The sequence below is a fragment of the Cucurbita pepo genome, chromosome 12, assembly GCF_057944985.1.
Source record: "Cucurbita pepo subsp. pepo isolate OVF chromosome 12, ASM5794498v1, whole genome shotgun sequence".
Taxonomy (NCBI): Eukaryota; Viridiplantae; Streptophyta; class Magnoliopsida; order Cucurbitales; family Cucurbitaceae; genus Cucurbita; species Cucurbita pepo.
In genome coordinates this window covers 13,961,951-13,985,190 of record NC_141809.1, presented here as the reverse complement: position 1 = coordinate 13,985,190, position 23,240 = coordinate 13,961,951, and the positions used below count along the sequence as shown (strand labels likewise).

At 37.0% G+C, this 23,240-nt stretch overlaps 3 protein-coding genes across 3 annotated transcripts; all 3 read left to right on the top strand.

The window, feature by feature from the left end:
- The first annotated feature begins 554 nt into the window (after positions 1-554).
- On the top strand, positions 555-12,653 carry LOC111806738 (uncharacterized). The gene is made up of 26 exons (XM_023692175.2): positions 555-961; positions 1,117-1,345; positions 1,476-1,612; positions 6,223-6,339; positions 6,446-6,592; positions 6,731-7,401; positions 7,650-7,771; positions 7,871-7,962; positions 8,258-8,501; positions 8,610-8,679; positions 8,994-9,142; positions 9,252-9,325; positions 9,403-9,576; positions 9,675-9,746; positions 9,850-9,951; positions 10,036-10,125; positions 10,199-10,274; positions 10,367-10,463; positions 10,578-10,647; positions 10,729-10,908; positions 11,009-11,131; positions 11,268-11,536; positions 11,623-11,761; positions 11,830-11,889; positions 11,969-12,073; positions 12,143-12,653. Exons 1-26 carry the CDS (start codon positions 863-865, stop codon positions 12,254-12,256), a joined length of 3,822 nt encoding a protein of 1,273 aa, XP_023547943.2. The 5' UTR covers positions 555-862; the 3' UTR covers positions 12,257-12,653.
- Positions 12,654-13,252: 599 nt separating this feature from the next.
- LOC111806494 (thiamine pyrophosphokinase 1) lies at positions 13,253-16,306 on the top strand. The gene is made up of 6 exons (XM_023691834.2): positions 13,253-13,499; positions 13,579-13,675; positions 14,639-14,711; positions 15,221-15,322; positions 15,433-15,682; positions 15,860-16,306. Exons 1-6 carry the CDS (start codon positions 13,361-13,363, stop codon positions 15,976-15,978), a joined length of 780 nt encoding a protein of 259 aa, XP_023547602.2. The 5' UTR covers positions 13,253-13,360; the 3' UTR covers positions 15,979-16,306.
- An 851-nt stretch (positions 16,307-17,157) lies between these two features.
- Positions 17,158-23,097, top strand: PMS1 (DNA mismatch repair protein). Its single transcript, XM_023692736.2, has 11 exons — positions 17,158-17,540; positions 17,828-18,151; positions 18,570-19,763; positions 20,321-20,589; positions 20,681-20,807; positions 21,330-21,398; positions 21,493-21,566; positions 21,728-21,793; positions 22,078-22,181; positions 22,415-22,596; positions 22,740-23,097. The coding sequence occupies exons 1-11, from the start codon at positions 17,307-17,309 to the stop codon at positions 22,860-22,862; spliced, it is 2,766 nt and encodes a 921-aa protein (XP_023548504.2). The 5' UTR covers positions 17,158-17,306; the 3' UTR covers positions 22,863-23,097.
- The last annotated feature ends 143 nt before the right edge of the window (positions 23,098-23,240 follow it).

Genomic DNA, 23,240 nt, shown 5'->3' with positions numbered 1-23,240 from the left:
CACAACAATCTTAAATGTCGGGTAGGATTGATTGAGTTGTGAACCCTATTTTTCAGGTTGGTTTGATTGATCCAACAAAAATAGTTGAAAAAAAACAAAAAATGTAAGTCGACCCAACCCAATCCAGCTCTTATGGCATATGAGTAGGGTAATTTGAGTTGTTGGGTCATTGAATCTTACGAAATACATCTAGCTTTACTGGGCGTTGACTATTTATTGCTTTTGAATTCAACATGTGGAGTAAACATTAGAATCTCAAACTTTTTGATTCGAGTATATAGCTAAAGCATAATCAAACTAACTGTTTCAACTAGTCAAATTATGATATCGTTGACCAAAACGTTCATAATTAAAAAATAAAATACAAATATTAACTATAAAAATACTATTTACCAATTTGAGCATTGTTTAGCTGATTAAAAGTGAGTAATTTGATTAGAACATTAAATAGAAAGGATTTAATATTTATTTGGTCCATTGAAATTTGAGACACACCAACCAAAGTCGATGCTAATAAATCCATCCAACTTCGCCGATCGGCCACAATTATAATTTAGAGCCCAACCAAACAATCCCCTTCCAACTCCCCACCCCCTCCACATACACCCCTTTTTTCCATCTCCCTTTTAATCATTCTTCTTCTCATGAGGTGAATAAAATATTTGTAAGAATCCAGACGCCTACTTAACTGATCTCTACCATCATCTTCCCTTCCTCTTCCCGGTCCTCTCTTACAGTTTTTCATTCTTTTTCTTCTTTTTATCGACACCCAGAAGTCGTTCTTAATCGGAGAGGGAAGAACAAGGAAGAAACAGCGATCAATTTACATACCCATCTAAGTTTTCACGTCTGTTCTATCACCATGGTTGAAACAAGGCGTAGTTCTTTATCCAAACGTTCTCTTTCTTCATCCCATGGCTCTCCCCCTCCTTCTGGTACTCCAAATTCCAAAAGATCTAAGGTACTTTCTTCTGATGTCTCTCTGTTCTTGGGTCTTGGGTTTTGCATGCCACTGATTCGTGTTTTTTTCGATTGTTTCTTGGTGGGTTTTTGGTTGGGATTTAGGTGTGGGGTTTGGTTTTGTGGGTTTTTGATCCGTTGTTGTTTTAACGGTAGGTTATTGAGGCATCGTCGTCTACGGAGGATGTTCAGAGCGCACCGCCTGTTGAGCCTTTGATTCCAGTTGAGGAATCTGGGGTTGAACCTGTAGACCCAGTCATACAACCAGCTGATCCGTTCGATACTGATTCGTTGAAGGTCAACAACGTATGTGATGAGGCTGTTCCTGAGGATTCGCACGATCTTCAAGCAGAAGGCGAGGCTATCATGACGCCGCTACCTTTAGGTGCCTTCCCAATTTGTTGTCTTATGCATGTAGTTTGATTGGTTGGACCTAGGTGTTTGATGTTGAATCTATTGGGGATATTGGGTTTGAATTGGATTTTGATCAATTTCACAATTCGTATGGAATTTAGGTGATGTTACAGCCGATGCCGAGAAATCTAAGGCGGTTGTGGCTACCCTGCTCAATCGCACCAAGAAGCGCACGACGAGGATGACGAAGTCCAATTCGAAGCCTGCGTGGGGAAAACTTCTTTCCCAGTGCTCTCAGGTAGACTCTTGCTATAAAATTGTTTGTTCTTAGCTTGTCATCTTTTAACAGTAGTTGTTTGAAACATCTGCATGTCTGGTTTGTGTGTCCTATGTTTTTTGCAATTGTTTGTCTTGGTGTCTTATACCATCAGCTAAGTTGTGAATTGCTGCGCAGCAGGAGAGTTGCCTCTATTGTTCCTCTTTCTCAATTACATGTTATTTCTTTTTTTACCTTCCTCAAAGTTTATCAGGGTTTTCCATATGAACTATCAATTTTGGTTTGCTTCATTGGCAATGTGAAATGAAATGAACGGAGCCGGGACGTTTGATTACCTTTACCTACATGCTTTGATGGGGTTGAAAGGTTTTGACTAATAAGTCGTGTGGCTAAAATATACCAATAAAATTTTGACGAATGGAACGTTTTCTTTAACAAGTTGCAAGAGTGGAAGGAATGGCTAAGGAAGTAATTCACAGGTTCTTTTGACAATGATGATTTAGTATAGATATCCTATGAAACTGTGTAGTAGATTCAAGTTGATGTTCGAGGAATCATTTAGATTTTTCTATACTTTTTGTTGTGGACTTTTATACTTGACGTTTGAATTAGAGAAGGAAGGCTGTGCAAGTGGTGGAGTCGTTCGAATAAAGATGACAACAAGGAGTCTAGCTTCTTTGGAACAACTTAGGGTGTTCCAGCCTTCGAGGAGGTTTGAAAGTGGCGTTCTTAATTGGAGTATTTACTATTTGTGGGACCTATATTTACCCGACATTCAAAGAAGTTAAATTTAATCGTAAGTAGGGATAGTAGGTGTGTAAGACTGATCCCTTCCCGAGCCTGAGAAAAGGCCTCCCCCAAACTTTTGATGATCATTAACCTTGGTAACATGGCTAGAAGAACACCGCATGTGTATCATGGCTATTCCTACTATGGCCAAGAAACTGAGTTAATTGACTATAGAGATTGATCGCCTCCTTTCAAACATCAATTATGAGAAATCGAACAAGTCACAATTGGGTGGTCATTACGTCTCATGATTATTATCTCTTGGAATGTTAAAAGCTTGGGAGTTTGGCAAAAGAGAGCCTTCCTCAAATACATGTTGATCACGGGATGGATAAATCTTTTTGGAGTGCCATACATATTGGTTGGTTAGCTTTGGATGCCTCAAGTACACCGTGGATCTTAATTATGTGGAATGACCCAACTCTGATAATTTCTGAAGTCACCAAAGGCTTATACACCTTAACCATACATATTACCTTGGCCGATACTTATAGTTTTTGGATAACAAGGATCTATAGCCCCGGTAGATATCAAGAAAGACCTTTCTTCTTGCAGGAATTACTGGACCTATCTTGCCTATGTATAGAGAATTGGCTTTTGGTTGGTGACTTCAATATCTCCCGATGGCACACGAAAATTCAGTGGATAAGTCATCGGAGGCATGAGACACTAAAACAATTTCATAAGAGAAGCTGAACTCATTGATCTTCCCCTCAGTAATGGTCTCTATACGTGGTCAAACAACAGATCTCCACTCACCTTGACACTCATCGACAGATTTCTAGCCACAAAAGGCGTACTTGAAATATTCATTAGCGCTGGTGTTCAAAGACTGAATAGATCTACATCTGATCATTATCCCATCCTACTTTCCATGGGTTGTTGTAAGTGGGCCCCTTCGCCCTTCCGCTTTGGGAATATGTGGCTGAACCATTCTTATATTTTTCCAATGGGAGAATACTGGTGGAAGAATATGTCCTTTTGTGGATGGTCGGGGCATGGTTTCACGAACAAACTTAAAAGACTAAAAGAAGTCTTAAAGAAATGGAACAAGGAGGTTTTTGGTTGTATTTTCACAAGAAGAAACCAAATGCTTACTGAAATTGTTCTCCTTGATCAAATGGAGGAAACAGACTCTATTACACTAGTTCAACTCACATAAAAAAAAGCTCGGAAAGCCGAACTTATTTTGTTGGCAGCAAAGGAAGAGCAATCTTGGAGACAAAAATGTAAGAAACGGTGGCTAGAGGAGGGTGGCATAAACTGCAAAATTTTCCATTGTACATGGCTACAAAGAAATTAAAGAGTACCATCATGGAAATTCTATCGACACAAGGTAGAAGTTTAGTAAATGAAGATGAAATTATCTCGAAATTTGTGTCTTTTTTTACACGTCCTTATATATGAAGGACGATGCGTTCTTTGAATTTCTCCATGATCTTGACTTGAGTCCTATTGATCAACAACAAGCTTCCTCCCTCAAGGATGTTTTCATTGAAGAAGAGGTGGGGAAGGCGATTCAGCATTTGAGTTTTGACAAAACTCAAGAATTGGATGGTTTTACCTTAGAATTTTTTCAAAATTTTGGAACTTTATGAGAACCGATAGCATGAGAGTGTTCCAAGACTTTTTCAAAATGGAGTTATCAATGACAACCTAAACGAAACATACATCTGTTTGATCTCAAAGAAACTGGAATGCTTTTGCACCGTTGTAGATTTTCTTCTCATAAGCCTTACGACCGAACTATATAAAATCATGGCAAAGATATTATCAGAACGTCACCCTTTCACAATTACCGAGCAACAAGTAGCTTTTGTAGAGGGGCGACAAGTTCTTGATGCATCCTTCATGGTAAATGAACTCATAGATGAATGGAAAAGAAAGAAGCAAAAAGGTGTAGTCATCAAATTTGACTTGGAAAAGGTGTGTTCGATAAGGTTGATTGGACTTTCTTCGAAAACATTCTTGTGGCAAAAGGCTTTGGCTCAAAATGGTGGAGGTGGGTAAAAGGATGCATCTCATCCACCAATTTCTCCATCATCATCAATGGGGGACTGAGAGGAAAGATTTATGCCACACGAGGTCTTTGACAAGGGGATTATGGGCATCAATATTAGCACAGAAATTATTGAAGAATTTGCTAGCATATATGGTTGTAAAAGAGGAGAATGACTGAATATGTACCTAGGATTACCCTTAAAAGGAAACCACAATTTTTTTTCCTTTTGGAAGACTATTATTGAAAAAATAGACAAAAGGCGGTTAACATGGTCATCATGTTATACTTCAAAAGGGGGAAGACCCAAATACAAACCATATTATCCAACATTTCCATTTACCACCTGTCTCGGTTCAAAATGCCACAAAATGTGGCTTCAGATATAAAAAAGATAATCCAGGAACTCTTTGTGGAAAGATAGCCCACATCGTGTTTGGTGGAATATTATAAACCTCTCAACAGAAAAGGATGAAGAACAAAACTCTCCTCGCAAAATGGATATGGAGATATGCATCATGAAGAAAATGCCTTGGGGAGAAATCTTATAAAGGCTAAATATACTCCTACATCAGACAAAAATCACCCCCCTTCCCCCTTCCGTCTGGGAAGTATATAAAGAAACATCAAAACCTCATCACCAACCGAATTCGCCATAGGGTGGGTGATGGAGGAAGCACATCATTCTGGACCGACCCATTGATTGAAAACACAATGCTAGCCCTGCATTATCCACTTTTGTACAGGCTCTCTCATAACCAAAAAACCATGATCAAAGAAATGGGGAATATTGAAGCTTGGTAGGAATTTAAAGGATAACGAAGCAATGAAATGGGCCAAATTAAGGCTTGACCTTACCTCAGTGGTATTGTCAAACGAAGGAGACTCGTTGACTTGGCTCTCCCTAATGCTGACTGAGTCTTCTGAAGACTCAACAAAATCCTTGAGGATGGACATGGAGAAAAAGTAGAAGTAATAAATCCCACGTTGACAAAGACGGTACGAAAAAGGACGCCACCCTAAAAAGTTGAAGTTCTTCTTTTGGGAAATAATGCATAAAGTCATTAGTACAAGTGAAAATCTTCAACAAAAAGAAAAAAGGAAAAAAGGAAAAAAAAAAAAAAGAAGAAGAATGGTTCACATTACTCTTTCTCTAAATTGGTGTCCATTATGCGAAAGGAAACCCGTCACAAACCCACTTATTTATTCAAGGTACATACACCCAAAATTTATGGATTACGATTCTCAATATTTTCCACTAATTTATGCAAGGTACATACGTCCAAAATTTCTGGATAATGATTCTCAATATATTCGAATGACATCTCACATCTCCTAGGGAGGTAAAGGATCTATTGGACATGATCTTAACGTACCACCATTTCAAGAATGCAAAAGCCTTACTTTGGAAAAACATTATCATGGCTTTGTTTTGGAATTTGTGGAAATAAAGAAAATAAAGAATATTTGCGGAAAAAACACAAGACTTATACAAAACTCTTCAACCATGTTGGTGTAAACGGTCTAATATTTTACTTCCTATCGTTCTACATCCCTCATCAATTGGGAACGTCTTTTCTAACCATGATAAATTTGTAATTTTGACAAGGAGGGGTTAAATTTATTATTTTATTTTGGGTTGTTTTCCACCTAGGATGGTAACTAATGTAATATTATCCTTTTGCTCTTGAGACTAACTATAAAGGTGTGGCTTCTGATTTGGCAATCAACCTCTCCACTAAAATCTTCATCTATGATATGCTTTCGTAGCCCCTTTTGGTTTAATGACTTCAAATATTGAGATTAATTACTCTCACCTGACTCTTTGATTATGCTTCTGCAGAATCCACACTTGGTTATTTGTGGCACTCTGTTCACTGTTGGTCAAAGTCGTCAGTGTAATTTATGGCTTAAAGATCCATCTGTTAGTACAACACTGTGTAAGCTGAGGCACATCAAGGTTAGAGAAATTAGATTTCTTTCACTTAATTTGTTTTCTTTCCTTTGTCTGGAATGCGTTGTTGTACTTTATTTTACTTCTCATTCTGTCATTTATATTGCAACAGCGTGGGAACTCTTCTATTGCTTTACTTGAAATCACGGGAGGCAAAGGTGCTGTCATTGTTAATGGCAAGATTTTTCAAAAAAATTCAAGCGTAGTTTTAAATGGAGGCGACGAGGTCGTCTTCACTTCCTCTGGAAAACATGCTTATGTATCCTTTTGGAATGTTGCAATATAACCTTATTGGCAAGTGTACTTTTTTTTTGTTTCTTCTTTCTTCTAACATTGGTTTTCCTTACTTACATGCAACAGCGCATATCGGTAATAAATTCCTTAACGTAACCCTCAGATATTTCAGCAGCTCACTAGTGATGATTTTGCTGTTTCTGGTCTGCCTTCTGTGAACATTTTAGAAACCCATAGTGCTCCTGTTAAGGGCATTCATTTTGAAGGAAGGTCTGGGGATGCCTCAGCTGTCACTGGCGCATCCATATTGGCATCTTTTTCAAATATTCAGAAAGATTTGTCTCTGCTTTCCCCATCTGCTAAATCCAATGAAGATGTGGAGTTACCCTCTGTTTGTGGAGTGTCAGATAATCAGAATCCAGACATTAATTTGAAAGATGGTAGTACTAATAACAATGATATAAATGGTGAGGCATCTATGGAGAAAAGTATCGATCCGAGTCCTCATTCTGCAACTGAAAGCCCGAGTCTTGATAGGCTTGGACTAGATGCTTGTAATGATTCAGAAATTGGTGAGGTCCCTGGGGCGACTCATGAATTACGGCCTCTTTTACAAATGCTAGCTGGTTCGGCATCTCCCGATTTTAATTTAAGTGGCAGCATTTCCAAGATTCTTGATGAACAAAGGGATATAGGGAATCTCTTTAAGGATTTTAACCCTCCTGCTATGCCGATGTCAACTCGACGTCAAGCATTTAAAGAAAGACTACAACAAGGCATTCTTAAACCTGACAGTATTGATGTTTCTTTTGAGAGTTTCCCATATTATCTAAGGTGAATATATTTAGAAAATTGCAGGAACAAAGTAATGGCACTATTTAAGTGTTTTATTTTCTGAAATTTTAAAAAATACTCATTGATATGTAGGTCAACATGGTAAAAAGATGACATTTTTTTTATTAGTCAAAAGCACATTTAACATATTGAATATAACAATCTAGAACTCTATTAAATTTTGTGTTGAAGTATATACGGACTGCGATATGTTCTAAATCTTTATGTGACTCTACATCTTTTTTCAGTGATACCACAAAAAATGTTCTTATTGCATCCATGTTCATTCACTTGAAGTGTAATAAATTTGTAAAGCATGCTTCAGACCTTCCTATTTCGAGCCCACGTATCCTCTTGTCTGGACCTGCAGGTTGGCACAGCTTTTCTTCCTTAAACTGTAGTCTAATTTCTTTTTTTCCATCTGATTTGTTTACTTGACATTGGTTGTTTATTACTTGAATGCTTACAGGTTCAGAAATATACCAGGAGACTTTGACGAAGGCACTTGCTCGGCATTTTGGAGCTAGATTACTGATTGTGGATTCTCTTCTTTTGCCTGGCGTAAGATTCAAATTTTTACCTTCGATCATTAACTTTCTTGAAACGTCATTTATCTGTTCCGTTATGAATTTCATAAACTTGTAAAGAATCTTCAAGTGTGAAAGAGGTGAGATTAAATTGTGTAATCTTGTGAACCAGTGGTAAACTACATGTAAACCCCATTTTTGATTGTCTGAGTTTTAAAGCACTTTGACATGTAAATCCCAGGCTTGGTTGTTCATTTCATGTTTGTGTTTGAACCCTTGCTAACATGCCTTCATCAGGTTGTGTCACTAAAGTTTGTCAATGAATTCAGGCACCGACCCCCAAGGATGCTGATATTGTAAAAGATAGTTTGAGGGCTGAACGGACATCTGTTTTTGCTAAAAGAGCTGTTCAGGTTGCTGCTGCTGCTGCTGCAGCAGCAGCAGCCTCACAGAACAAAAAACCAACTTCCAGTGTTGAGGCTGATATTGCAGGTGGATCTACCTTAAGCTCACAGGCTTTGCCGAAACAAGAAACATCCACGGCTTCGTCAAAGACCACTGCTTTTAAGACAGGTATCTTCTTTTTAGTTACTATGTGATGTGGTTGCTGCCATCACTGGTTCATCCCCCGTCTCCCACCTGTCATACCCACGATCTTACGAACCTCTCATTAATTTGTAGGTGACAAAGTTAAATTTGTTGGTACCTTATCTTCTGCACTTTCACCTCCTCTTCAAAGTTGTCCTCTAAGGTAATTCCTCCACCTGCACTGTATTTTGGTGTCTGATGATCTGAAAGCTTTGGATAATTGTTGTGTTGTAGGTTTTTAGAAGTAATTAGTTGTTATTTCTGTAAATTTCTGCTCCTTTTTTAGGCTATTTTTTTCCTGCCATCATTTTTCCATGCATAGAAAAGGTGTTGTAGAAATGATCTTCAGATATCTCGTATTTGTGTCGTATGTAAAGACCTCTTTGCTGTTTAACAGCCATTCATAATTATGTGCAGGTTCTTTTTTCCTTTTATTCTTTTAGTTTTAGTTTCCGTTCTCATTTCTTTTTTAAGCAGGGGACCGTCTTATGGTTGTCGGGGGAAAGTTGTCCTTGCTTTTGAAGAGAATGGATCCTCGAAAATAGGGGTGAGGTTTGACAAATCAATTCCAGACGGTAACGATCTAGGTGGCCTTTGTGAAGAAGATCATGGCTTCTTTTGTTCTGGTTATTCTTCCCTACTTGTTTTTTCTTGTTTGGGTTCCATCTGCAATTTTTATTTATGTTATGGCTAGAACTCTGCTCATGTTATGATTGTTCTAAACCGACATTGCAGCTAATCATCTACTGCGCTTGGATGGTCCTGGAGGTGATGATAATGATAAACTTGCAATTGATGAAGTTTTTGAGGTACTCATTACCCTAAACTGTGCTATGGAGCTATGTTTCTGTTTCTATTGGTACTCACTGCAATACTGGCCATGTAGGTTGTCTCAAATGAGAGTAGAAACAGCCCATTAATATTGTTTGTCAAAGACATAGAAAAGGCAATGGTGGGACACTCAGATGCTTACTCTATTCTAAAGGGTAGGCTTGAAAATTTGCCAGGAAATGTTGTTGTTCTTGGCTCCCACACCCATATGGATAATCGTAAAGAAAAGGTCAGCCGAGCATTTTTCTTGCCTCCTCCCCCCTTTATTCCGTTAAGAGTATGTTCGGTTTGTTTTAATTCCTCTTCTACCTGACCGTATATTTTCAGTCCCATCCTGGTGGTCTTCTATTTACCAAGTTTGGAAGCAACCAAACCGCGTTGCTTGATCTTGCTTTTCCGGTATGTTAACTCCGACCGTCCTTTTTTTCTTTTGTTCAATAGTCTTGTGGTGTTTCTTTACCTCCTATGAATTCAATAGTATCTATAACGTTTCTGTATTCAGGATAATTTTGGGAGATTGCATGATAGGAACAAAGAAACTCCAAAAGCAACGAAACAACTTAGTCGACTCTTCCCGAACAAAGTGACCATATTACTTCCACAGGTACTATGATCTTGTTTCTGGTTCGGTTGTCTTACTATGCTTTTGTCTATTGAATTCAGCACGATTTTTTTGGAATGTTGTTAGGATGAGGCCTTACTTTCAGAGTGGAAGCAACAATTGGAACGTGATACCGAAACCTTGAAAACACAGGCAAATATTGTCAGCATCCGCTTGGTGAGTGCTGCGTGATCATGCTTCTAAATTCTCTTTTTTGCTTTTCTTATTCATGGATTTAATGTGGTTTCAGGTTCTCAATCGGATCGGTTTGGATTGCCCTAACCTCGACACTCTCTGCACCAAAGATCAAGCACTAACACTTGAAAGTTCGTATACCCGGAAAACTTTCGTAAACGCATTTTTATGGTTACTGGGTGCAACTTAAAAGTTGAAACTGATCTTGTATTTCTCTTAACAGCTGTTGAGAAAGTTGTAGGCTGGGCTTTGAGTAATCATTTCATGCGTTCTTCTGAAGTGTTGGTTAAGGATGCCAAACTCATCCTTTCTACAGAAAGGTCGTCTACTTTTTCTTGGCCTCATCGGATTGTTGTAACAAACTATCACTAAGAAAACGAAGCTTTGCATTATTTTATCGTGTTCATAGTGGTTCCGTTTGTTTTATGCTGCAGCATCGAGTATGGGTTGAACATTTGGCATGGTCTTCAGAGCGAGAACAAGAGCTTGAAGAAGTCGCTCAAGGTAATCTTGTTGAACATCGGATCTTTCGACACGGAGAATGAGTTCTTAAGTCTAAATTTAAGTGTGTTTGAACAATTTTAGGATGTCGTCACGGAGAATGAGTTTGAAAAGAAACTTCTCGCCGATGTTATTCCACCGGGTGACATCGGTGTTACTTTTGAAGACATTGGTGCTTTAGAAAACGTGAAGGACACGTTGAAGGAATTGGTGATGCTTCCTCTACAAAGACCTGAATTGTTTTGCAAAGGGCAGTTAACGAAGGTTTGCACTCTTTTTTTCCTGTTTTCACAAATATGGATCATTGTACGGTTTGCTGACCTGTGGCTATGAAACTTTTATATTGGTTGGTCGTTCGTCACAGCCTTGCAAGGGTATTTTACTTTTCGGTCCACCCGGTACTGGAAAAACAATGCTTGCTAAAGCTGTTGCGACGGAGGCGGGTGCGAACTTTATCAACATCTCCATGTCAAGCATTACTTCGAAGGTACAAATGGGCTATTCGTGTGTCGTAAAAAAGAACGAAAAAACAAACCCCTTCTTTCTGTAATGGCTCTAGTTCTGTAATCTTGGATACTCTCTGTAAACATTGTGCACTGTCTTTGTGTGTGTTTCTTTTGCAGTGGTTCGGCGAGGGTGAAAAATACGTAAAGGCTGTGTTTTCTCTAGCAAGTAAAATTGCTCCAAGTGTTGTGTTTGTTGACGAGGTTGATAGCATGTTAGGAAGACGTGAAAACCCAGGAGAACACGAGGCTATGCGTAAAATGAAAAATGAATTTATGGTGAATTGGGACGGGTTACGAACAAAGGATAAAGAACGTGTACTCGTACTTGCTGCAACCAATAGACCATTTGATCTTGACGAGGCCGTGATTAGGAGACTTCCTCGAAGGTGATCGATATCTTTAAACCAGCTTCGGGGCCGTGTTGTTAATCATTATCTTTCTCGTCTTGAATATATGTGACTGTTGTTTGTAGATTGATGGTGAACTTGCCAGATGCCCCAAATAGAGAGAAGATCTTGAGAGTTATACTCGCCAAAGAGGAACTGGCCGCTGATGTTGATTTACCGGCACTTGCCAATATGACTGATGGATACTCTGGAAGTGATTTAAAGGTTATATTTCTTGTTCTTGTTGTATTGAAAAGGTGATGAAGAAAATGCTAATCTTACCTTGGTTGCAGAATCTGTGTGTCACCGCTGCACACTGTCCCATCAGAGAAATTTTGGACAAGGAGAAGAAGGTTAGCTTATATCATTCATTCTGTTTTCTTTGATCTCTTGTAAAGAATCTGTGTTTCGAGTTCCGTTCATGAATTACAGGAGAGAATCTCTGCGTTGACCGACAACAAACCGATACCGGCGCTATATAGCAGCACCGACGTTCGGCCGTTAAAAATGGAGGATTTCAGATTTGCACATGAGCAGGTTGGTTTGTTTTTCTTTATGACTTGTGTAAGTGTTCTTTCTTCCATGACCTTATGAGTTGTTTGCTAGGTGTGTGCAAGCGTCTCATCGGAGTCGACGAACATGAACGAGCTCCTCCAATGGAACGACCTCTACGGAGAAGGCGGGTCGAGGAAGAAGATGTCGCTAAGCTACTTCATGTAGTAGAGGAGGTGATTGTATCTTTGTATAGAGTTTCTTCTTGCCCTTACCCTTTTCATTTCTTTGATTTCCAAAATCGTCTCCGCCCCTTGAAAGAGTGCAAGATCGGGGATCGATTAGAAGTATGGAAATCCATGTCGATGACGACGACCCGCTGGCCCTCGTCTCGTCCTCTACCTGCCATTGCCGCTATTGTATCATATATAGTTTTTTTTTACCCCTTTACCCTCTCATTTATTTAATTCTCTATGCTTTTGTAGGAAGGAATTTAACAATTTGTTTAGGTAATTTGACCAAAACCTGTTTTTGTGTAGCTCTTCTGGTTAACTTGGGTATATACATCATCATCATCATCATATGTTTTACTAATCAATGAAAGTAATAATTGCCATTTTTGTAACTGTCCTTGAGCCGATAACCATCTTTCGGCGACCTCGTGTTGATGTGTATGCACATTTGGTCGGGTACGACCTCGTAGATTGTCATCGTATTATGTGTAAAATGGTAGGTTGCTGGTATCGAACCCTACGAGGTTGTGAACTATATATACATGTGAGTGTTTGGGCAAGCACTACAAATAACTCGAGTATCGACGCGTTTTTTGAGCAAGTTTGAATCGCCTCGAGGCACATTGGTATCTTAAAAGTGAGATATTTAAATCTTCAATTTTAATCGTTTTAAATTTTACATGAAATTAAAATGAATAAATTTAAAAATGAGTTTTTTTTTTTTTCATATATAAAAATATTGATAATGCCAAATTCAAATTTATATTTAATAAATAATTAATTATTAGAATTTTTAAATTTTTCACAGATAAAATAAAAATAGAAAATCTATTGGATATTTTATAAAAAAATTTGAAGACAAAATGACCAAAATAGGGCTACGTAGTAAACAAAATTACCCATTTAGTAAAAGGTTATGGCCATTAGCTAAGAAGTCGCACGTGCCAATCACAGAGAGCGGGAAAGGCCCAGCTGTCCGCAAGATTTACAGTGTTTGTTTCCTCCGCGTAATTTGCTCTGAATATTCAATCACTTTCCAATCGAATCCTATTTTTCAATTTTTCATTCAGAAAATTTTCCAATCCCTCGCATTTCCGCCATGAGCGTTTTGTTCCACTCTTCAGAATTCCTCCTCCCTTCTTCTTCGTTTCCGGCAGAGCACCGGCGTTCTTCAACCTACGCTCTTGTTCTGCTCAACCAACGTCTCCCCAAATTCACTCCCCTGCTCTGGAATCACGGTTAGTCTACAAATTCCCTGGGCTTTGATGAATATATTTTTGTGTTGATATGTATTTGTGTATTGTTGTTGTAGAGCAGCACAACTTCGTCTGTGTGCCGATGGAGGCGCCAATCGCGTATTTGATGAATTGCCTCTGCTGTTTCCTCATCTAGACGCTTTGGATGTTCGTAATAGGTTCGCTAAGTGTCTTTCTCTCCCATTATTAGTTTCTTTTTCATGTGATTTAGTTTCTCTCTTTAGTTATCAAGTTTCGTGCATGGGGTTTTGTTCTCTGTTTGTTTTGAAAATTGAGATGGCTAATGCGTACAAACCTTCCTAGAGAGATTATTGATGTCAGGGACCATGCCTGGATATAGTACCGACTGCCATGTTATGACAAGCTTTTAGGGTTTATTATTATTATTCTTTTGTTTGTTATATTTCCATTTTAGTCCCGATTATTTGATTCAATTTGGTGGCTATAGCTTTGAAGTTTCAATTTAACTTGTGGTTTGGATGAATTTCCCAAAACGTTCCTTTCATTTTAAATGTTAACTGTTTCTTATTAAGTTTTTGAAAATTTTCAGAATTTGGTAACTATTACGTTTTTGTTCATCTTTCCTAACTAAACATTTGATTTCTGAACCAAATTGCAAATGCAAAAACAATTTTAAAAACTAATTTTCTTAGTTTTCAAAACTTAAGTTGGTTTTTAAAACACCCCTAAAATGTATGGATGGAAATAATGTTTATAAGCTTAATTTTTAAAAAACCAAATGGTTATCAAATCGGGCCTAAGTTATATGTTTTATAGTTCTTTTTTTCTTATTCCAGTCGGTTCTTTACTGTTAATAATGGACTTGTAGTTCATGATTATGTGTAAAGTAATCTTAATTTTTACGAATCACACCATCATCATTCTTGATGTGTACATTATGCTATTGATACTAAAAGAAACAAATACCAGTGGCTGGCTGAAGAAGACGTTTTAAGCTATTTTATTGGGTTTGATGTGTACATTCCGTTCTCGAGCATTTCATGATAGTTGGTATTATTGTTACGAAACGAATAAACTATTCTAGGATTATATATCTTGTGTTTTGGTGGCTGTGACTATACTTCGATACTATCTATTGATTTTTTTCTTTTATTTGCCAGCCACAAGCCAGATGTTATTAGTGGAGACATGGATTCAATTCGGACAGAAGTACTGGATTTTTATGCTAAGCAAGTATGTCATTTTTTCCCTTTCTCCCTTGAAAGAGTTTAGGACTCATTTGATAAATAGTTTTTCTTTCATCTTGTTTTCTCTCAGTTTCTTTACGATAGTTTTTATCGTTCTTGGGGAAACATTTAGATTCTTAACCAAATTCTAAAAATAAAAACTAGTTTTTAGTAACTAGTTTTTTTTTTTGCTTTCTAAATTTGACTTAGATTTTGAAAGCTTTTTGTAAAGATAGATGGTAAAACAAAGAAACCTATAGGTTGAAGTAGTATTTATACGTTTAATCTTCAATAACTAAATGGTTATCAAATGAGTCCTTGGATTTTTCCTGGATTTTGCCATCTATTTTGAGACCACAGATAGTTCTTATTCTGTTCGTACTGGACTATCCCACTGATGGCTCTTTCTGCATCAAGGGTGTAATTTTTCCATTCCTATGTGTCGCTGAAATTCTGGCATTACTTGTTATCATGTATGCATTACTGGCTCGAGATATCCATATTCACATGGTGCAGGGGACCAAGATATTTGATGAATCTGAAGATGAGGATACCACAGACCTACATAAATGTGTTGCATATATTCTTCAGTCTATGCCAAATCTGGAGGAGTCTAATGTAGGTTGGACTTCGTTTGGCTGTTTACGTTCAATGATTCAATTACTACACTTTGTTCTGTGCTCTGACTTTTCAGATTGGAATTATAATGTTGAGCTGTTCATTTTCAGCTGTGTATACTTGTTGCCGGAGCTCTAGGTGGACGATTCGATCACGAGATAGGAAACATCAATGTACTATGCCGTTTCTCAACTACGCGCATAATCCTTCTGTCTGATGATTGTCTTGTTCATCTTCTGCCAAGGACTCATCACCATGAAATCCATGTTGACTCATCCGTTGAGGGTCCGCATTGCGGTCTCATTCCAATTGGGATGCCTTCTGGAAGCACTACAACCAATGGTCTCCAATGGGATTTGAGTAAGTACTTTCGATATCGCACTTTCAAATTGTTCCCCTCTTGCCTTATCAGTGAATGACTAGCTGTGTCATATTTTAAGTCTGGGGAATTACGAACCTCCACAATGGTATGATATTGTTATCTCTGAGCATAAGCTCTGATGATTTTGTTTTTGGTTAACGTTGGATTCATTCCAGCCGACACAGAGATGAAGTTTGGTGGACTAATTAGCTCATCAAATAAAGTTAAAGGAGAGAAAGTAAGAGTGCAATCGGACACCGATCTTCTCTGGACGATCTCATTAAAAAAGCAATGAGACGGGATTGCAGGATTGCGATGAGCTGGAGCTGCAGTCGGCCTGCTAGCCGATGCTAGATTTTGAGCCTCCGAGCCCGCACATTCTTCGGCCAGGCATTCTCTGCATTAGGTAATGGAATCTTCTTTCTCCCTTTAAAATAAGAATAATTGTAAAGATCTACTCCTTCATCTGCCAGGTCTTTTAGCTTTCCATTTTCTGTTTTTTTTTTTAATTTTTTTATGTGATTAGGAAGTTATATTGTTTTTTTTTTTCCTCTCTCTCTTTCTGATTTTGGAGATCAGTGCCATTATATATAAAAAAAAATGTTAAATTGTATTTTGTAGCATATTGTTGGTGTATTTTTGGCATCATTTTAAATTTATATGAATGAGGTTATAGTTGATATCATATGTTTTTTAATTTTTATACATTATTATGTCAATTTTCATATGTTATTATTTTCGGGACAACTAAACATATCGTCTATAAGAACTATTGAATAAGAAAAAACAACATAGCTTTATCAGTTTAAACTTCATAATTATCGTTGGTTGTTACCGTTAACTCTCTTATTTGTACCAATTTAATAAATACAACAATTAATTTACCCTAATCTTAATGTGGTGTGAATTTTACTATAAACTTTCAATTTTATTCAAAAGTTATCAAATTTAAATAAGTGATACAATTTTTATTTTATGTTCAGCTTTGGTCCATTAAAAGTAATGAAAAACAATGTATAAAATTTCAACCATTCATTCATTTTAATTAAAGTATAAATTTGGTACAAAATTAAGCTTGATCACATTACAACAAAAAATAAAAATATAATAACCGATTATATATGTATATATATTGTGTATATGACGCACGAAAAATATATTTTTAACCAAATTAATTTTTTAGTGGCCCATTTGGAGAAACAGAATAATTATTAAAAAAAACTATTAAATACTTAATTATAACAAATATAATAAAAATTAAATAAATAATATTAAACCACAAATTTAGTCCTTCTTTCAATTTTTAATTTTGTATCTAACAAACTTAAAAATAATTTAAAAATTAATTGACTGGGTAGATATATATTGGTAGAATCTTTAATTAAAATATATTTAAGAACTAAAAAAAAAAAAAAAAAGATAAATATCAAAATTTTTGAATTTGTAGTGAAAAAAAAAAAAAAAAGAGGTGATGTGGAGGAAGCCGCTCAAACGAGGAGATTTCAGTCACGAATGTTGAAGCTTAGTTCCCTCCCAGTTTTTTTTTGGCGCCAAAGTCTGTCATCTTCAACATTGAGTTAGGGTTTCTATGCTATTGATGCGAGGATTATTTCTGAAATTACGATGGATGTTGGAATTGCTGTCGATTCCCCGACCATTAAGCCCATTAACAAAGGCATTGTCCACAGAATTTGCTCAGGGCAAGTGATTCTTGACCTCTCTTCCGCCGTCAAGGAGTTAGTCGAGAACAGCTTGGACGCTGGAGCCACCAGCGTCGAGATTTCCTTGAAAGATTACGGAGAAGAGTGGTTCCAGGTCATTGATAATGGGTCCGGCATTTCCCCCACCAATTTCAGGGTATTTTTCGATTTCTCATTACGTCCGTATGCAGCTGATTTTTTTTTTTTTTTTTTTTTTTTTTTACTGTTACCAATATTTATGTGATTATGAACAGAGGGATGATAAATCTGTGGTTTAACTTCTATTGACCTTCAATCATTGATACCCTGGGAAGAACTCATTGTTACCCAGTTGATATTTACGCATTATTAATCTGGAATTTTTTCTTTGTTCAATACTACTGCAGTATTTACACGAATATTCTTTCCACTATGTTTGATACGTTTGTTTTCTAAACGTCGCAGGTTCTTGCTCTTAGGCATCATACGTCAAAATTGTCTGATTTTCCTGATCTCCAGTCTTTAACCACGTATGGTTTCAGAGGAGAGGCACTAAGTTCTCTTTGTTCTCTTGGGAATTTGACTGTTGAAACTAGGACAAAGAATGAGTCTGTTGCAACGCACTTAACTTTTGATCATTCAGGACTACTAGTTGCTGAAAAGAAAACTGCACGCCAAGTTGGAACCACTGTCATGGTGAAGAAGTTATTCTCAAATTTACCTGTGCGCAGTAAAGAGTTCAGTCGTAACATTCGAAAGGAATATGGCAAGCTCATTTCATTATTGAATGTAAGTTTTCGTTCTTGCATATACATTCTAGCATTAGTGGGTTAAGTAGGATGTTAAGTTGGTCATCAGGAGGTGCCAAACATGGGCTGTAAGAAGTATTTATTTGATAAGGTAGGATTTCAAGTTCATGGCTGAAAGAAAAATGGTGTGATCATAGATGAATAAGATAGGCCTCTATTTGGTTGCTATCTTATGTATTTATATTTCTATAATATGTACAAATATGTTCATAAATTGTAACTCCTTTGGAGCTGCCTCTTTTCCCTTTTATATTTAGTTTCATCCAATGAAAAGTTTCTTCTTATTTAAAAAATAATAATAATAAATGTTCATGTATTTTCTATATGTGAAAAATTCTCTCTTTTATGAACTTTGCTGGTTACTTGAATGTCTTCAATTGTGCTGTTTCTGGTTGCAGGCTTATGCTGTCATAGCTAGAGGAGTTAGATTTGTATGCACTAATTCTGCAGGAAAAAATGCAAAGTCTGTAGTATTCAAAACTCAAGGAAGTGGTTCCATTAAGGATAACATCATAACAGTGTTTGGTATGACTACCTTCAACTGCTTGGAGTCTGTATCTATATTATTATCAGATGATTGCAAAGTTGAAGGATTTGTGTCGAAGAGCGGACAGGGAAGTGGGAGGAATTTGGGAGATCGGCAATTCTTTTTTGTAAATAATCGACCTGTGGATATGCCTAAAGTGAGCAAGCTTGTAAATGAGCTATATAAAAGTGCAAACTCCCGGCAATATCCAATTGCAATCATGAATTTCACTCTCCCAAGTAAAGCTTGTGATGTCAATGTAACTCCTGATAAGAGAAAAATATTCTTCTCTGATGAAACTCACATTTTGCAAAGATTGAGGGAGGAACTACTGAAGATCTATTCTCCAATTAATGCCTGCTATTCTGTGAATAAAGTTGAAGAACCTACTAAACAAGTAGATAGCGTTGAGCTGTGTTCTGATAAAAGGAAATTGAGCATGTTAGTGGAACATTTCTCACCTGATGAAGGTAAGCTCAGAGATGCTTCTTCTCATCTGACTTTGGCTGATAATGATGATTCTCTCAAGATGATTGAAAATGTGGAACAATCCTCACAAACTATTGAGGTAGTAAATAGTGATGGTGAGGAAAATATAACCAGAAAGGACTTCTCTCTTAGAGTGCATGGCATGAAGAAGGCTGATGCTTTTTTAAAGGATTATGATCAGCATAAGAAAACTTGTTTCAGTAGCAAGAAAGGTGAACAAATTACTCCTTCCTCTCCATGTGTGACTGTTACTGGAACCGATACAAGCCGTGTTCAATCATCACTTGACAAGTTTGTAACTAAAAATAAGAGAAAATATGAAACTTTATCTGCACCACTGTCTGAAGTGCCCATCTTAAGAAACCAGTTTCTTAATGATCAATGGAAGAAAATCAGTGCCGATAATCCTTCCAAGGATGTGAAATGCACACACGGAGACTGCCAGGTGTTTGATGATTTTTCAGAAGGGAATGATGAAGACAGCTCCATACAAACTAATACAGACAGAGTTTTCAATGAACTTGGTATTCCACTATCTTCTGCGGACCATAGTGATGATGGAGAAACAACAGAGGAGGTATACAATCTTTTACATTTGTGGGGGGAGGTTTGAAACAACTGGGAGTACCGTGAACTATATAGACCATTAACTTTGTATATAGTTTCCTTTCTTGATTAGAAACAAATTAATTCTCCCTTTTTGAGAACCCTAAGCATCACTTCACATTATAAGTGATACCTCTTTTCCCCCCTTTTGGAATACAGCTCAAAATTGTTGACGTTAGAGATTTTTCTTCAAATAATTGATAATTTATAGTGGCTCAATTGTTCTAGAAATCCAAACTATTGGCATGGAAGCCAAGACAAGTAAATTCAGTGAGGCATTAAAAAAAGACTATCCATAATTTAATATAAGCGTCAAGTTATTCCTTCAAGACTATTGAGCATTTAGTGTAATTCAGTGCAACTTAATTCGTATTTTATCTGAGAGCAAATGGGAATAAGTGCATGCTTGGTGGCAAGTGACTAGCTTGGTACCTCTTGATATAACGACATTGTAGGTGTAATTATACTCTGTCAAAATATTGACGTCACTAAGATTTCTGGCCCTTCATGTGACCGTTTCTCTTGTAGGAATGTACAGAGGAAGCCATAGCTAAGGTGCCTCATTCTGTTATAGAATCAACTGGTACACCCATCAAGGATCTTGAGATGTCTGAGGATCTTCCACTATCCGACTCTTCAGTACTTCCTTCTGGTTTTATGAAAGAAAGCTCCAGTCCTCAATTGAAGTTATGTTCAACGTTTCATTTTGATTTTCATGAGCTGAAGAAAAGGAGGATGCAGAGGCAGTTGAGATACAAACTGAATGGCTATATATGCGAAAGGAAGAAGTTGAAATGGTCTCTGAAATGCTATAACATTATTCAATAATATTCTATCCACTCTTACCATGCATGTGAATAATGATTAACTTTTTATCATCGCTTGCAGCCACTATGCTGCTGCCACTCTGAAGCTTTCTCAACCTGATAATGAAGACCGGAAAGCAAGGGCTTTAGAAGCAGCTGCCAAGGAGCTGGACCGGCTCTTCAGAAAGGAAGATTTTAGTAGAATGAAGGTCTCTAATCTCGTCCCACTTTTTGTACTTTTGTAAATGTTTGTTGCAGTTGAAACTATTACTTGCAGTTATTTGATGTTGACCATAAATTTCAATTTGTGCTTTTACATACAATACCCCTTTATAGCTTTGACAACTTACACCAGTAGGATATGCCACTGGTGACATTTGATTGCTTCCATTAAAATTGTCTTCTCTCAAGACCTCATTAGTCTATAGCCATGCTTGGCCGTAGTTTCTTTGGCGCATTCTCAAGAAATGGTTTATTTATTTATTTTTATTTTTATTATTTTTATTATTTATTTTGGGAAGCTTAAGCCAAGATTGACACTGTTGAGTATTACTAATGTTTATACAATCTACGTCAATCTTGGCTTCTCTTAGTCAGAAAGGATGAAACAGAGCATCTTTGTCCTACTTAGCTGGTCCAATCCCATTACATTAATGAATAAATTGTTGTCCATCGATTCTTTTTCCAATTGAAGATAAAAGGACTATTAATTAAATCTGTGTTTTATATAGGTTGTTGGACAATTCAACCTGGGATTTATCATTGGGAAGTTAGATCAAGATTTGTTTATTGTTGATCAGGTGATTTTCCTTGCATCATCTTGGACTTTTTTGCTAAATTATCTTCATGTTATACCAAAATATAACTGCAGCAATGGAAATATTCAAATTTTAGCATGCTGCTGATGAGAAATACAACTTTGAGCGACTGTCACAATCGACAATTTTAAACCAACAGCCTTTACTAAGGTGAGGGGCTTTTCTGCTCTTGCTCTGTGTTAGTTTCTGTTGGAATGAGAATGAGAAACTATGGCTAAATATACTGGTTAGCAGACTCAGAAGAGAGAAAGAAAAGGAAGTTTTGTGTGAAATCCTCTTCTCTGCTTTTCTAAGGTTAATTATTCTTGCAGGCCGTTGAGGTTGGAATTGTCTGCTGAAGAAGAAGTTGTCGTTTCAATTCACATGGACGTAATTAGGTGATTATAATTGATAGATTTTATACCAGAGAAATTTCAACAAAGGAAACTAGTTATGAAAAAGGAAGTAAATATTTCTGTCTCTGATCGAAGAGTTCCACGGAGGATAAATAGTTCAGCATATTTTGTATGACTCATACTAATTAGTTTCAATTTATATTGAGGTACCATTGTGCTGCGTATAATTCCAATCTTTTTCTTTCCATCATTAAAATTTTACTAACGCGTTGGTTAAACCTTATCTTCGTCATCTGTAAAAATCACATTCTGTACTCTGATGACAGGAAGAATGGATTTGTTCTAGAGGAAGATCCACATGCTCTACCTGGAAATCGATTCAGATTAAAAGCTGTCCCTTTCAGTAAAAATATAACATTCGGAGTTGAAGGTGGTTCTCGTTTGCTTCGCTGATCTTACTTTATAGCCAGTAATTGAGTAACATAGGCGTCAGTCAAGAGTTCATATTTGACTTCATCATTTTAGATATGGTAGTTGCGAAGCATGGTTATTCACATAAACTTGAACTGGAGAATAGTTCTATTTTATAGGATGCTTCTTGCTGTTTTGGAGCGCAAGATGCAATTCGATTACTATACTGACAATGGTGGTGTGATTGAACAGATGTTAAGGACCTGATTTCTACACTTGCTGATAGTGAAGGTGAATGTTCTATAATCGGCTCGTATCGGATGGACACAGCCAATTCAGTCTGCCCTTCCCGAGTTCGAGCAATGCTGGCATCACGGGCATGTAGATCCTCTGTTATGATTGGGGATCCACTAGGGAGAAACGAAATGCAGAAGGTTACATTCTTTCTGTATCTCTCTCTCCTTTATGGAATCTCTGAACTAAAAAATAAGCTCCTTGCATTGCTTGTGAGCCTCTGAAATTCTCTGGACGTAAATAGTATAGCTGCAACTCCTGATATGGTTGTTTGTTTACACAGATAGTGGAGCATTTGGCAGAGTTGAAATCTCCTTGGAACTGCCCTCATGGAAGGCCAACCATGAGACACTTGGTGGATCTTACAACAATTAAAAGGTCAGATGAAAATAACGCCGACTGTTAGAACACTTTTTCTTCTTCTTCTTCGCCTCTCTCTTGTTTAGAATATGGAGTTCTAAGTAGAGGGTCACTTTAATCTATCTGGGACAACCTCAAATCTAGCGTTATTTTTAATAGTTAGGAGATAGAATCAAGCCATCCTTTTGTAAATATATAACAAGTTTTACAACAAGTATATTAGTGAGAAGGTGGTCATGTGGACCCCCCTTCTATTCTATTGGCATAGGCTTCTTCTTGTCTCTATTTGCTCTTTTTTCTTCACCTGTTCTCAAATTCACTATTTATATTTAACAGTAAATCTTGGTTCTAATTCCGTTATTTTACTGCGGACTTTTGTGAATAAAAATAGTTTAGTTGATAAATGAACTATAGAAACTTAGTA